Genomic DNA, 16839 nt, shown 5'->3' with positions numbered 1-16839 from the left:
ATATATATATATATATATATATATATAAACATATAAAATAATATATAATATATATTATTTTAGAAATTGTCCCAGGTAAATCTGGTTAATATATTTTATCTGTTTACAAACACTCAAATGTTTTTGCTGAAATACGCTTCCATGAATTAAGTAGTTTCTATTAATGTAAATTGTACATTATTGACCAGAATTAAAATTTTATTTTGCGACATGTTGATGCAATTTAAAATTATAATGTCTTTATTAGCTTTTTCTCTTGGCCTTATACCTAAAACAGCCATGTTTTATTAGATTTCTGAGGGATTAACTGCTGGTGTTTTTCCTTATGAATTGAGCTGTTTAATCGAGATTGCCAAAGGAAAAATGGTTCATGTTGTTTTACTTTTTTCCCTCTTCATTTCAAGATGCAGTTAATGCATATTTGGAAGTCCTGGGTATTACCGTTCATTGCTGTCACTTTGGAACATTTAACCAGTCTAACCAAATCTGTATCATTATCCCTTCCTTCATATAAGTGCCCAACATTGAAAGAATGGCTGGTGTATAGCAACCAATGGAATTTTCTGGGATAAGTTTGTATTTCTGATGGCAGTAGTTGTGTCAATGTGTGTCACATTCTGTACTAAATTTTGTATTCATGACAAAGCTCCAGCATTGCAACTGCGGAAGACCCCAGCTTTAGCCACTTTGACGGGACAGCTGGGTAAGTTCATGAAAGTTTTTGCAATTTATTTATTCATTTGTTATATCTTAACTTTAAAACCTTCTGTAAGCCATTGCTTAAAAATGCAAACTTGGAAAGTTTGTGAAAAAGTCAAGTCTTTTTGAAGGATAATTTTATTTTCAAAAGATAGATAATTCATGCTTAAGATTGAGATCAAGCTAATCTCTTTTTAATTACAGTCATGTTCACGGAAATGGTTACATTAGTAATACGTAATTTAGGAGGCTAACCTTTTGTGTAGTTTAGGTGAAGGATTATTGAAGTTGGTTCTGGCCTAAGGTCAGATAACTCCTTAATATTCTGAAAATTTCACCAAAGAATCTCTTAATGTAGGTTCATCCATCTGAAATCTTAATAAGTGAGCTCTCCACTCCTGTTTTCCTGTACTTAAAAAAAAAAAATATATGACTAACATGAGCTAATGAACGATAGTGATAGGATCAATTGAAGTTTTTGTTTTAATGTGACGGGATAGCACAATTATTTGAAAAAAATTTTATTTTAGATATTATGTTTTGTTTTGCTTTTATGAATGATTAACGAAAATTATTTTTACGCTCTGATATTATTGCCTTGTTATGCATATTTAGTGGATGACTCCATCATAAGTTACTGTCTTTCTCCCATAGTACTTTGTCTCAAATATGTTGGACATTTGTTGATCCATATCTCAGTTTGAAGTTTTAAAGTGATTAATTGGTGATCAACCACCAAAGAGCCACATTGATTTATTATAATTAAATAAAGCAAAAGTTCCCTGTTTTATGAATAATTTTTAACTTACTTATGCATATTAATGAAAAATAATTTAGCATAGATCTATGGCAACAGTAAGTCATGTTTCACGGTACACCATTTACTTGATCCTATTCTATGAATTATTAATATTCTGCCGTACGTACATAATGTTATTAATCAGTAAAATTATTTATGCATTTTAATGATTAATGATGATAAATAAGTGTAGTCTCTCAAGTGGTCAACCACCTTAAATGTAATTATTCAATATCATATGTTGAATGGGTTACTATTTACATTTAGAGATAGGAGATGATTAAGGATGAAATTGTAAAGATATTGAAAATCAAGATCTTGAATATTGCTTATAACACAACAGGGCAGCAATAGGGCACCACATTTCATTCCCAAAAGCATTTTCAGCTTCAATTCCTGTTGGCCATGGAAGAATGCCAACCGATCTGGCTTTTAAAAAATGATACTGAATGAAACCACCATGTTTCATGAAACTTCTCTGCTACGTTACTCTAATTATAATAATACTTAAATATGAAGCAACTCATCTCGAAGTTCTTAATTCTCATACCCCAGAAAATATCCTGTTTCAATAATCAATAGAAGAAGTGATATCTAGTAAATTAAACCAATTGAATTTTAATTTGTAATACAGTGGGATCTGTACTTAAAACAATTAGGGACTATTATTTAATGGCTGCAATCAGCTCTTGAGACAAATAAGATGTTTTGATGTAGTATTGTGATACTTCTTCGATAGAAAAGAGGTCTTTTTGCATTCTCAGGAGAGAGGTGATCTTGCTCATCTGAACACTCTTGTCAAGCGATTGATTTAGTTTTTGACTCTAAAGCTATTCACTGGAAACACCCAAGTATAATTATGTATTTTAGGTCATTTTCTCTAGCCATTTTAATGAACATGACTGTAAATAGTAATCAAATATGTTGTTTAATGTTTGATTCTCCAGAATTATGGAAAATTCTGTTACATTCAGTATGCAGTTTGCAATTGCAATGCATGCGTGTTATTTGGATAAGAGTTAATTAATTTTAGGAGTTTTTCAAGAATAATTCTCTCATCCATTTATTGAAAAATGCTGAAAATTAGAACTATTTGTGCTCCTTGAAGGACCTAAATAAAGCTAAGGGTTTTTTTGTACTTGTAACTTATCTTGTTTTTCAGAATTTTACTCTTTAACTATTTTCTAGCAAGACTAGTAAAAGTTTTAATGTTATTACTTGTTGATCTCAAAAAATGGTAAAATCAAACCTTGTTTTAATTGAAGATAAAAAAACAAACCATTGCTCGATGCAACTAACTTCATTGCATTCAGTGACCATGCACGCATATCATCTAGGGGCTCAAGGAGGAATCATTACGAGAGAGATGGTGGAGAATTGACCAAATGGTGTACCAAAATGAAATCAAGTGGGCAAATAATGCGAAGTATGAGATGATATGTCTACCGTTGGTAGTGGAATGGGAGGAGAATGATGCTGTGTAGGATGTATGAAAATTTCCTGGTGTAAAAAAAAACAGAAAATAAGTGATCATCCATCATACACATGCTCTCGTCTTACGGTTCCTTACTGATAGTGGTTACGTACTCACTGTGTATCGTAAATCTGCTGTGCTCTCAGGCATTATACATTGAAATTTCTCATAAGCCATAGCATCTCTCGCGTAATCCTTCCTCATTACCCTGAATGTCTTTCTTTTTTTTAAAAAATAACCTGGATGATTGAAAGTCATTCTCATGTCTTGATCAAATCAACCCTGAAATTATCAGTAGCATGGCAATGTCCATTTTCTATGAAAATTTAAATTTGATGGCCATACATCAATGGATTTTGTGTCATTTTGTGTACATATTTATTGTTAGCATGTGACTATTTGAATTTTAAATATGCATTCAACCTAGGGGTGTTAATCATTCAACCGTTCTAAGACCGTTCACCTTTCTTTTGCATGGCTCCAGGGTTGGGGATGTATGGTGACAGTGAATCCAGTGAAGAGGATAGTGATTATGGAGAAAATCTGAAAGGGGATAAGTATGGAAGGAGAAGAAATGTGGATCCCGAGAGTGATTCTGATGAAGAACTGAAGGTAGTTAAATGACAAAAATTCTCTCTGTGCATGTGTAGAGATTGACCATGCTAATTTAGGAGTTGGTTTAAAAAAATTAATGGTTTCACCAGGACTGAGGCTGGTTCTATGTTAAGGGGATGGCATTAAGGGCTTGGCCTGGCCCTAATTTAAGCATTGGAGTAGGTAGCGAGATTTTTTATGACCTGCACAAAGTTTTTCCATATTTAATTATTCTATAATTTGAATCGAATTGTCATTTCAGAGCAAAATATATTTTAAAAATGTATGCATTCTTTGGCTCTTTCGTAGTTTTTACAAAATTAAGTGGCATTCATCCGCACAAAGCCTGATGTTTAGAAAGGGGAGGGGAGAGGATTTAAGAGGGCAGTACTACCAAATACTTGCATTAATCCTCGAAAAGCTCCTAGTAGGCACCCCAAAGGCAGCCAATCACAGTATTCCCTGTTCACGACAATGCTTGCAAAAGGATACATATTGTTTGTTTGTGTAAATACACATTTTGCCGTATTACTTATTTTACACAATTCTACACTTTTTTTTCGAATTTATAGTACACTTGTTTTTTGGAATTTATACTGTCGGTCAGGACCTGTTCTTGCCTATGGTTTCCAGGAAAAACGATCTCAAAAAAGGCCTCTTCTACTATCAAATCAAGCAACTGCAATAGAATAGGGAGTAAAGTCTTAACATATGTGGAAACGATAAAATTATGCAGAAACTAGAAGTAATTTGTCATTATAAAAATTTACTGGGGAGATTGACACCTCTGATATGATGCTATATACTTGCATGGATGAAAGAAAGGGCGTAAAATATTGGTAGAAAGTTGCTTTCAATATAATATCTAGGATGGTTTTGAAAAGTTCTATATAAGGAAAATTACGAAGGACCTAGGAAACCTTAGTCATAGTCATTTGTAATCGGTATCATTGAGCATTTGGGTAAAGAGTGGGTTTCAATTAGAGGCAGTTCATCGAAAGTAGAAGTACAAAAACTGGATGCAAACCAAAGGCTTATTGTTGTGTTTGCAGATGTCAAATACAAATGCTGATGTTGTGAAAAGTACTTATTCATATTATGTGTTATATCTCATGAACAAATGGGAATATTCGCATCAAATTTGGATATGAGTAAAATTATTATTATTATTAGGTAAACTACCGGTTAAGGTAGGGTTTTGGATGGACATACTACCTTGATCAAAAATTTCCCGGAATTTATTCAGAAAATTAAAAATACAAGTTTATTCATCTAAATCTATATTGTCCCCTTCAAAGTAATCCCCATCGACTGCAACACACTTATGCCAGCGCTTGATCCAATCCTCGAAACATTTTTTATATTCGGTTTTCGGTATGTCCATCAGTGCTTCCTGCGATTTTTCCATTACTTCCTCTCGGCTGCTAAAACGCGTTCCCCGTAATGGTTTTTTAACTCGATTGAACAGAAAGAAGTCACAGGGAGCCAAATCAGGTGAATTCGGTGGCTGTTGGATGGTATTTGTTGCATTTTTCGTCAAAAAATTACGAATAATGATAGCACTGTGCGACGGTGCGTTATCATGGTGCAAAATCCACGAGTTTTCTGCCCACATTTCTGGTCTCTTTCGGCGAATTGCTTCACGCAAACGTCTCATAACGCCCAAATAATACTCTTTGTTTACTGTCTGGCAAAAATTCATGATGCACTACACCGTTGTAATCCATGAAAACCGTCAGCATTGCCTTCTTTTTTGACTGAAAACGACGTGGTTTTTTTGGTCTCGGCTCATTTGGTGAACGCCATTCACTTGCCTGATGTCTGGATTGCGTGTCGTACTCATAAACCCACGTCTCGTCTCCAGTAATGATCCTTTTGATGAATGTGGGATCGGATTCAGCCTCGCAAATCATGTCTTTTGCGACGTCAACACGGTCTCTTTTTTGCATGAAATTGAGGTCTTTTGGCACCAACTTTGCTGCTACACGACGGAAACCCAAATCATTAACCACAATGTCTTGGGCGGATCCATAGGCAATGTTCAAGTCCTCCGCTATTTCTCTGATGGTTAATTTGCGGTTATTGACCAACATTTCTTTTACTTTATCAATTTTTTCACCGACTTTCGATGTCGATGGTCTGCCACTGCGTTCATCATCTTCGATTGACTCACGACCACTTCTGAACCGCTCGTGCCACTGGTAAACGACCGTTTTTTTTAGAGAATCGTTGCCGAAACACTTTTCCAACATTTCCAACGTCCGTGCGCCACTAAATCCGTTTTTTACGCAAAATTTAATACAAGTTCGTTGTTGCAAATTTAAATCCATTTCTGCAATTGTAAAAAATCGCCAACACACACAGAGATAGATGTACTCTTGGCTACGTAACTTTTGCAAATGTCAAGTTATGACACTAAGATTTAAAGGGAATATCAACAACAGATGTACCAATTTAACAAAAAAAACAGAACTCAAATCGGAACGATGGGAGCGCCACACGGTGGTTATTCCGGGAACTTTTTGATCAAGGTAGTAATTACTAATTAAATAATTTGTGACCCCTAGCAAAACACAACATCCTGCTCTAATGAAAACTTCGTTGCAATTTTCCACAGTTAAAACTTTATTGCCGACCATGGTTTCGATACACTGTATCATCTTCAGGTGAGGAAAAATACAAGGAGAAGGGATATATATACACAAGTTACAAGAAGGGGTGGCAGGGGAGGAGGGAGCGGGGGAAGGGGGGGGGGTTTGTCATAAAAGGAGAAAGGCAGGAAAAACCAATGGAACCCCCGAAGTGCGGGCAGCTCACTCTTCGGGGGGAGGAGGGGGGGGGGAAGGTGTCGTCATGAAGGGCTCTGAGGGAAGTTAATGGACAAAAGTGGGGAGGGGCAAGAGAGGAACTGAATGTCGTTAAGTAGCTCTATCTTCTGGTTTCTCCGTTGGATAATCTCTAAACTCTCGAGAGCGTCCAATTTCTTGCTCTTTTTGAATTTGTGCAACGGCTTAAATTCAAAATCCGGGGAATGGTTCTTCTCCAAAAGGTGGGTGGCAAAGATGGATGTGGTGTGGCCTAACGTATAACATTTCCGATGCTCCTTGATGCGTGTGGCGAAATTTCGTCCAGTCTGTCCCACATAAGTCGCATTACATTGGCACTTTAATTCATAAACACCACACTGTTTTGAGTTTGAAGGCTAACTTTTTTAACTTCAATACAATTTTCCGCCAATTGTCAAATTTCAGCCCCAAGTATGCTATCAAAAATTCTGTGGACTTGACGGAACGCCTAAAAACTATAACGTTACCTCCGAACTCCAAATTAGTGTCCTTCGACGTATGCAGCTTATTTACTTCTATCCCGACCCAGGAAGCCTTAGAACACGCCAAGAACATACTGTGCAAGGCCGGAGCCAACGAACTCCTCATCCAAGAAATTTCTATGCTTCTCAACATATGTGTGGAACAAAATTACTTCCTTTTCAATGGTACATACTATAAGCAAAAAAACGGTCTTGCCATGGGCTCCCCTCTCTCTCCCCTGTTAGCCGAAGTCTTTATGGACTTTTTTGAAGAAAAGCTGTTTGATTCCAACGAAAAACTCATTAAGAACATCGTCTATTGGTATAGGTATGTGGACGACATACTATGTTGTTGGTGTGGTAGTGAAAGGCAGTTGGGCCAATTTGTGCAGTTCTTAAACAACAGGCATAATTCAATTAATTTCACTATGGAAATGGGAGTGAACCAGTCAATAAACTTCTTGGACCTCGGGATTGAAATCAAAGAGAGCCAACATGTCTTTTCCATCTATAGGAAACCCACGTATACGGACCTAGTGATTCCTTCTGATTCTTGCCATCCCATTTCCCATAAGCTGGCAAGCTTCCACTGCATGCTTCACAGATAACTTCCTTTGACCGAGAACTCACCACCATCAAGTTCATTGCAGAGAGGAATGGCTACAACGACGACCTCATTGATTCCCTATTAAGGAAAAAACTGAGAAAAAGTGCCGTCGAGCTCCACACAACCCTCCTGCCATACTCCAACCCCTCGCGTAAATGGTGCAAAATCCCCTTCTCAAACTCTTTGTCCTATAGAATTGCCAACATTCTACCCAAGGATAAATTCCGTGTTTCATTTTACACCCCTTTTTCCATATCAAAAGCACTCTGCTTAAACAAAGATAAATTTGACATCGAAAAACAGTGTGGTGTTTATGAATTAAAGTGCCAATGTAATGCGACTTATGTGGGACAGACTGGACGAAATTTCGCCACACGCATCAAGGAGCATCGGAAATGTTATACGTTAGGCCACACCACATCCATCTTTGCCACCCACCTTTTGGAGAAGAACCATTCCCCGGATTTTGAATTTAAGCCGTTGCACAAATTCAAAAAGAGCAAGAAATTGGACGCTCTCGAGAGTTTAGAGATTATCCAACGGAGAAACCAGAAGATAGAGCTACTTAACGACATTCAGTTCCTCTCTTGCCCCTCCCCACTTTTGTCCATTAACTTCCCTCAGAGCCCTTCATGACGACACCTTCCCCCCCCCTCCTCCCCCCGAAGAGTGAGCTGCCCGCACTTCGGGGGTTCCATTGGTTTTTCCTGCCTTTCTCCTTTTATGACAAACCCCCCCCCCCCTTCCCCCGCTCCCTCCTCCCCTGCCACCCCTTCTTGTAACTTGTGTATATATATCCCTTCTCCTTGTATTTTTCCTCACCTGAAGATGATACAGTGTATCGAAACCATGGTCGGCAATAAAGTTTTAACTGTGGAAAATTGCAACGAAGTTTTCATTATGTCTCGATTCCACAATATCACGCCTGACTCTTCACTTTTCATCCTGCTCTACATCAGGTCCCTCTTCAGCTCTGAGTACTTTCTTCCTCCCTTCATCCCGGCCAACATCCCTATCCTGTTCCTTCCCTTTCCTTGCTTGCCCAACATTCTCCCCTCTATCACAGTCTTCATCCACTTTTCCTGCCTCCATAGGATTTCTCCCAAGAAACCCCTCTCTTCGCCCACCATACCAAGTACTTCCTCATTTGTTTTCTTCTCTGTCCATTTCACCTTCTTCATTCTTCTCCACACCCACATTTCAAATGCCTCCAGTCTACCTCTACCCTCCTGCTTCAGTGACCACGTTTCTGTGCCGTACATAGCTAAGCTCAATATCAAAGTTTTTACGAGTCTTTTCTTAACATCCTTACTCAACGTCCCCGTCATCAACTCCCTCCTCCTTGTGAAAGCCTCTTTGCCTAGTGTAATTCTTCTCCTTACGTCCCTACTACTTTGACCGTATTGGTCCAAAACACTACTGAGATACGTAAACTGTTCTACCTGCTCTCGTTTTTGCCCTCCTATTTTAATGTTTAGCTTAGCCTTTTTCTTTCTAGAAAATCGCATAACCTTAGTTTTATTAATATTGATGCTCATCCCATACCTGTCGCACTGAATTTCCAATTCACTAAGCAATGCTTGCAACCCCTTGGCTGACTGACAAACTAAAGCTTGGTCATCAGCAAACCTAACTGATTTTATGAATTCCCCGCCCACTTTCATTCCTACCTCGAGTTCTTCCCATGCCTCTTTAATCATTTCCTCGGCATACAGGTTGAACAGCAACGGTGACAATGTACAACCCTGCCTTACACCTCTTCCTAACACTGCCCATCCGGACTCCCCGTTCCCCACCCGCACCTGAGCAGTCTGAGACATGTACAGGTTGTGGATTAGCCTCCTTTTCCTCCAATCTATTCCTATTTTCTGCAATATACTGATTAGTTTTCCCAATTCACTTTTTATAAAAATAATTTTTATTTTGACACATTCAAAAAAAAATTTTAATGGAAAATAAAATGTTTTCCATTTTCAGTTAAAATTTCAATATGCTTGACCTAAAAACAAGCCAACAATTAAAAATTTATTAATTATTTAAATAAAGCTTGAAATTTGCAGAAATAAGGTGTGAGCTATCTAGAATTGAAATCCAACAATGTTGTGAGAATGAAAAGGTTTAGGTATTGATAGTCATGTCACTAGTTTTTGAAGTCGAACTAGAGTGGTGAATGATCTAGTAACCTCCCAATGCTATTTTAGCCTGAATTTTCGGTCATTATGATAAATGCAACTTTCCCAGCATAATATTGCAATACAGTTGCAATCAGCTCTCTAATTTTAAAATTAATGAAAACCTTTTCCATTAGTCCATATGCTTGCATTTGTGTCTTCAACTTGCAAAAAGGGTTGGGTAAAACATATTTGTTCACTTTAAACCATTTTGAATTGTCGTTTTCTTAAAGATGTCGTTTAGGTTGAATCAATTAATATTCATTGTGATGATTAGAGTTTTTCCATCTGTGCACCAAGACACCCCTCATAAAAATAGGGTCCTAACTGAGGGTGAGAATGTCATTTATTCGTGGAAATAAAAACAGTAAATTTGGTTTCTGACTAGTTTTAATGACTCCAGTAGATGTGAAATATTCACTGTTATATAAGTATAAAATCATATCATTGAGAACCAATGAAAAATGTCTCTTTTTAAATTCAGTAATGCTTTTCAGTAAAAGTTTTAAGACTTCTATAAGGCATTTAATTCTTTTCCAGCTCTGTTTAATAAGTAAATTTTTTTCATTTTCACTTGTCTATTTGATTTGGTGAATGTTAGTAACCTATGTCTTCATTTCCTTCCTCCCTTTGACTCATGTTTACAAAGCTCAATACGTGTTTAAATACACGTTATAAAAAGTTAAAGAGGAGTACTGTTTGTTTTTCTTCTTTCTCCCTCCAAAAAATTTCCCTGGCCAGATATTTTTATATTTCTGCTTTGCACCATCTCATCATATGTATATGTATATGGTGGGTGAAATAGCTTCCATGCCGTCCTCATCGTGGTTGTCACAGAATGAAATATATACCATTCTTGTATCTTCCCCCCTCCAGGACCAGATAAGGAGGCGTAAGCAGGAATTTGTTCAGACTGAGAAAGAAATAGAGGCTCACCTCCAAGAGGAAGAGGAGAAAGAGAGAGAGCGCGAGCGGGAGAGGGAGAGGAGGTTGACTGGTGAGGAACCTCCTGTAATGGAAGAAGCAGGGGGGGGAGATAATGATGCAAAGGAAAGCGCTGGGGAGGAGGAAGAGAGACAGGTAGAGAAAGAAACAGATACAAAACATCCTTCCTTGCAACAAGAGGGTAAGTCTCAAAGTTCTTATTCCATCCTCTCCTTTGCCCCCGTACGCATTCCATGTCACAATCCCCTTGAATGGGATGAGGCATTTTCTTCTCTTGCCAAGTGCTTGATAGAATCTCTCTTGCGGAGATGTCCAAAGAAAAAAAAATCCTTAAAATATAAAAATAAAAAAAAATATATACATGTCAAACAAATGAGGTGTGTTTGTTCACATTTTCATTCGTAGCTCAGGTATCATTATTTTTTTGTTGTTTGTGCTTTTTTTTCAATATTGATGGGAAGAATTGGTTTGTTTGTCCTGTTATGGGGATCTGTCTCTGTTATGTTTTTAGGACACGATGCCCAGAAGCCCAAATTCCTTCAGTCATCATCCGACAGTAAAGAAGCGGAGGAGTTGGTCGTCGAGAGGAAGGATGAAAAGCAACCAAAGGGCAAGGATTATGAAGTTAGGGCCAGCAGCGTTGCAAAGCCCAAGCCCTCACAGCCAGCAATGGAAAATCTAAATGCCACGTCACATGCTTCCAAAAAACACGAGAGGAAGAAAAAGGAGAGTAGTAAGAGGAAAAAGAAACGCAAAGAGACCTCGAGTCAGTCTGATAGTCACACTTCCCACTCCTCGTCGTCTTCATCCTCTGTGGAGTCTACGTCATCCTCCTCCTCCTCAGAGTCATCCTCTTCATCCCGCTCCTCCTCCCCAAGCTCGTCCTCCGACAGCTCAGACAGCAGGCACCACAGTAGCCAAAAGCGTAGGCAAATGAGTAAGGAGACACAGAGTAAGGATATGATGAGGGGCAGGAGGGGAGGGGGCGGTCGGGATGGGAAAGGCCCGAGGAGGAGGAGCCACAGCAGGGACAGGAGTAGGAGCAGGGGTCGGGGGAGAGGGGGCGATGACAGGAAACGGAGGGACAGTGGGTCTAGCCGTAGGGAGGGTGATAAGCGGAGGAGTGGCGGTCGCCGGAGTAGGACTCCCGAGAGGAAGGACAAGAGGAGGGGTGGAGGGAGTGAGAAGGACGGGAGTGGTGGTGGTGGGGGTAGCAGGCGGAGGAGTAGTAGGCGCTCAGTCACTCCTCGCAAGGGACGTAGGAGTAGGAGCAGGAGTAGGAGTGACAAGAGACGGCACAATGGTGGTAGTCGAAGGTCTAGCTCCAGATCTTCTTCATATGTAGAGCTTAGTAAGAAACAAGGGCACAGCCATAGAGACTAGATCATCCTTTAAAGGTGGTATACCAGTAATAAATTAATTATACGTCTGATAATCCCATGCTTTAAGGAGTTTTGTTTTTCATAAATATGGACAGTATTGTACTGACACAAATTATTGCTTAAATAGCAACTTAAAATGGTGAACCTAATGGCTAAGAATGATCTGATATCCTTAATATGCAAAACTTAAGATTACTTCGGTGTTCACTTGTTGCAGTTACTACTTTTGGTTGAAAATAATCCTAAGTGCATGCAGTGACTGAAGGTGATGCCTAGGGCTGGTAGAGAATAAGCTTCTGATTGATGGGAGCAATGTTTACTATGATAGACGGTTGTGGAAACAATATTTGTGTGTATACTGTATAGTTTGTCTGTTTGTGGTCTAGTTCAATTGATATTCAGTTAATTTCAAATGAGATCTATCTTCAGGGGGGGTAAATTAATTTTTTCACATTCATGCTTTAAATAATTTCAGGTAAGTATTCAATTTTTAGCTTCAGAAAGTTCATTCTGATAGCTGTAGGCTAATTTGCGCTTTAATAAATTCTCTGCCATCTCTCTGAGGAACCCTTCAGTCATTGGACCTTCAATTTTGTTAAATCAACTCTCCTAAAGATCTTCATGGCTGTGAGATGAAACTAGTAGCACATACCTTTTAGCAGATAGCAGTGTAATGCTTTCATCAACCAGGAAACAACTGATGGCACTTGGAAGTGATTTAAATGAGCTTAGTTTCAACATTTAAATTAAAGTAGACAAAATTTTTGTCTCACTCAAAATTCTCCTTTGGAAATCCTTTGATTAAACTTGAAAGTTTTCGTTGAACCTTAAACAGTGTGCCATCAGTCAGGTAAGTTAAAATGTTAAAAATTTTCATTTTTAAATGCATTTTGGCCCATAATTGAAAAATTGGTCCGAATGAAATTTGATATGTGTATGACTTTCCTTTTTTGTAACTTAAATGAAATAACGAATTTTTGGATATTGTTACAATTAAATTATTAAAATAAACGTGCAAGCATCTTTTTATTGCTACATATATATTGTATGTGCAGTATATCTGTCTTTGTAACTGGTATACTATTGCATAATTATCCTTTTCAGTACTGTTATAAATATTTTTAAAATTTCAATAATAGCATATCCTCGGTGATTTATGTGTGTGAGTCTCTAAAATCAATATGAAATAACTGGTATCCAGTTATTTTTTTGCCAATCATGGCTTGAGTGCAGAAAGATCAGTGATTTTCAGGATGTGATGTGTGAATGCGTGCGATGATGAGTTTTGCATTTCATGTAAAAAGTGTTGTGATGGACAGTTCCCTAGATCATGCGCAAGTTTTTTGTGAAGTGGATGTTTGAGTGGTGGTGTATACAATATAAAGCTGCTTCATCACTTCATATATCAGCTGTAAATTTTTCATTCCAAATATACTTGTCCAAATGGAAACTTGTTTCTCTTTTTATTTAACCCTATTTAATAATATTATGTGTGGATTTGGTTTTTTTGTTATTAATGCTGTGCACGGAGAGGAAATTCTTTTATAACAATTTTAAAATATAAACAAGATTTAATTTTGGAGATTTAGGCAGAAATGGGATGCGTTTCTATTCAATCGTCCATCTTAAAATAATTCCATTTCTTCAAGTGATTTGATGTATCATTCAGAGCTGGCCTATCATACCAAATCAGTCATCAACTTTCCTAGGGCTTATTGCATGATAAATTTCAATGGATAATCCTTGAAATAATTGGTAACCCAATTAGATAAGTGGGCTAAAATAGAATCTATCAGGAGAAAGTTTGATCAACATATTATAGAATCTTGAAATGTGGAATATTCAACATGAGTGAAAATCAATACAATATCGTATATAGATTATCACCATGAGAAAAACTTATTGAATAAATAAGTTTACAAATGTTAACGTCTTACAGCTTCAAAAAAGTCGAGGAAACTAGTCATCTACTCGGTTCAGTGCATCAAAGGGTAAAAATCATTTGCCTTGGCCAGGATTCGAACCTTGATCCCTCAATGTACAGCCAAGCACTTAAGATTTTGATTGATAGAATGATTTTTGCACTTTGAAATTGTTGCATTGTAATACACATTTAGCAGATGACTCTTTTAAAAAGTCACTGTCGTGACATCTCCCGCAGTTTCTTTGAATTTGCTCTAGGTAAAGGAACACCTTCGTGGTTGACTTTAATCTCTTAGGTGGTGGTGTAATGTACACAACTACAAATACTTGTGACCTTGTATGTACAGTATTTCATCGGAACATCTTGTTCCTTTGAAGCCCCTAAAATTTCAAAGTGTTAAGTGGTAGCTAAACTGAATAAAGCACTGATCGAGACGTTGAATCCCAGTCAAGGCAAATGATCTTCATACTTAAAAAATGCTGCATTGAAACCTAATGACTATTTTCACTGATAGCACCCTTATTATGGACATTATATTGAATATTCTTTGAATTTGTGGATCATTCATAATGGACATAAATTGAGTTCAAATAGTAAAGCCCAGTAAATCGCTCAATGCTGCTGTGCTTACCATTCTGTTAACCAGTGGGTAGCACTTCATTTGAATAAGAATATTTTGAATTATTTAATTTCAGTACAAGTAATGAAAATGCAGCAATTTCAGAGTGTAAAAATCATTCGCCTTGACCGGGATCCTGGTCAATACGAATGATTTTTACACTCTGAAATCGTTTCATTGAAATGCATATTTTAGTGGATGACTCTTATAAGTCATTTTTGCGGCATCTCCCGCGGTTTCTTTGGAACGAGTAATGAAGTTTCTCTGAACTTTTGATGTGTTGGGTCAAAGTGAACATCTTCAAAAATCTTGATAGATGAACTTATTTCTGTTCACGATAAAGTATGAACTTAATTTTTTTTGTATTCATCAGAAATGTGAAGAGGAGGGATCCCCAACCTTTTTTTTTTCTGTCTCCTTGGTGTTGATAAATCTTCCTTCCTACCCATTCTTTTTGGTGGGAAACAAATCATAGGCTTTACTGTGTACCTTCTTGCTAGGAATAAACAAAGTAATTAATTTTTCATCAAAAAATTAATTGGATAATGAAAAGGTTACATACATCTTCAAAAATTGTGAAATGTTTATTAGAATACGGTTGTCGTTTGAAAAGTCTGCAAAAATCAATACTTTTTAATTTTTCAGGATAAAACATTTTTATTTTTCAGCATAGTCTCCCATTTAGCGTTATTATAAGTTTCGTCTGATGCTACTCAATTTTGTTGATTCTTTTCAAATTATGCCATTGTTCTAACTCTGGCTGAAACTAGGGTTGTGGTCCTTCAATAGGTGCTACTGAATGAAAATAACATTGAGATTCATTGGAAGTGTGATCTTGCTGACTTTGCATGGACTTTTCCAACTACCCACATACTGTAAATAAATTGAGACTATTATTCTATTTCTTGTCTACCAACAGTTCAATTCTTGGTACAGTTTTTGAACATCATATATCTCCCATGTTCCAGCTTCAGTTGCTTTCTTGCTTTGAACTTGATTGAAAGGGAGCGAGAATCCTGATTCACTTTAATAAGTTGTTTTAAATGTAATTATGGTCTCATAAAGAGCATTTGGTTAATAATGTGATATGCTTACTCAATGTTTCACCAAAAATTAAGTAACATGATTAATTGGAATCTGTTTGGAGTTTCTGGTTATTGCAGGTATAGCTTAATTTCTTTTCCAGAAAACCAAAGAAAGGCTGAGTTGTATCCTTGGATTTTCCCTTTTTCAATCTCTAACAGCCAGTGTTTTGTTCAGTGTCAGTTCCTCCTATATTTAAATCATGCGAAATGTATGTACATGATGCATATTTTATGCATACATACCTTCTGAGTCAAAGGTTCACAGGGAAAATAAGATTTAGGGGGATTTGTGAAAGGACAAGAGTGGTGTGTTTACTATATTCTTTCAGGCCAGAAGGTATACTAACTAGGTGCAAGCTGCAGCATGGATTTTACAGTTAAATAAACTCATAATGGTGAAGTTGACTGTTTTGTATTGCACCATATTAAAAATTCCCTTTTCATTTGTTTGTTATGTCATAGTTACTATTATGAACTTATTCAATTTTTATGTTTTAATCAAATTACAATATAATAGTTTGAATTATTTTATTCCCAATTGGCTTTTCATTATTTTTTTGTCGTTAGAGATATGATTTCAGCTGGTCCAATATAGTTAGTCCAAAGAGTTTCACTAATTCCAGAATTTAAGAATTGGCAATTCACCTGTAATTTTTTTCCTTTTCTTGGGATGGATTGTTCACTAATGTTATAGAATGATATACATCTCAATGAGAAAATCTGGTTTAGGAAACTCAATGAAAGAAACAAATGAAATTATGGCCATGGATCAGAATGTTGAATACCTGGGGAAAGAAATCTCCAAGACAAATTGAATTATCAGAAATGAAATGTCAGATCAGTGATGGGAAGAGAGAATAGGAGATGAATGTGTCAAAGAAAAGTCAAGGCGTTCAGACCATCGCAGCTAAAGCACAGATAATGCATTAGGAAGGAGAAGTGTGGTGAGACCTGGTGTGAGGCAAAGCCGAAACAGGCCAACGGGCCTAATCCTGGAAGCGTGGTTTGGGAAAGATTTAGAAGACAATTTCCACTGCTCCTAGCAATGAAGTTCGCTGATAAAATATTTTTGTGACAAGTGTTTCCTTACTAAATGCACAGAAAAAGGTGTATGTATTGCCTGGCTTTGTATTTAAATGAAAAAATAAAGCACCATCGAAATTGTACGCTGCATTTGGAAAACTGAAAATATTTTTTATAATTTGATGTATTTCGATCTCAGAAATCAAAAGA

The 16839-nt window shown here is 37.1% G+C and overlaps 1 protein-coding gene across 1 annotated transcript in view; it reads left to right on the top strand.

The window, feature by feature from the left end:
* The window catches only part of LOC139690778 (arginine/serine-rich protein PNISR), a 52410-nt gene extending 36715 nt beyond the window's left edge, over positions 1 to 15695 (top strand). Inside the window, exons 9-13 of the mRNA XM_071588378.1 lie at positions 647 to 703; positions 3457 to 3584; positions 10528 to 10777; positions 11108 to 11776; positions 15685 to 15695. Of these exons, the coding sequence (XP_071444479.1) occupies positions 647 to 703; positions 3457 to 3584; positions 10528 to 10777; positions 11108 to 11776; positions 15685 to 15695 (1115 nt within the window). The remainder of the gene's footprint in view (positions 1 to 646; positions 704 to 3456; positions 3585 to 10527; positions 10778 to 11107; positions 11777 to 15684) is intronic.
* The last annotated feature ends 1144 nt before the right edge of the window (positions 15696 to 16839 follow it).

This window comes from Hetaerina americana, unplaced genomic scaffold (genome assembly GCF_022747635.1).
Source record: "Hetaerina americana unplaced genomic scaffold, ioHetAmer1.1.p SCAF_1, whole genome shotgun sequence".
Lineage (NCBI taxonomy): Eukaryota > Metazoa > Arthropoda > Insecta > Odonata > Calopterygidae > Hetaerina > Hetaerina americana.
The sequence above is the reverse complement of the archived record's forward strand: the minus strand, read 5'-3'. Positions and strand labels throughout refer to the sequence as shown.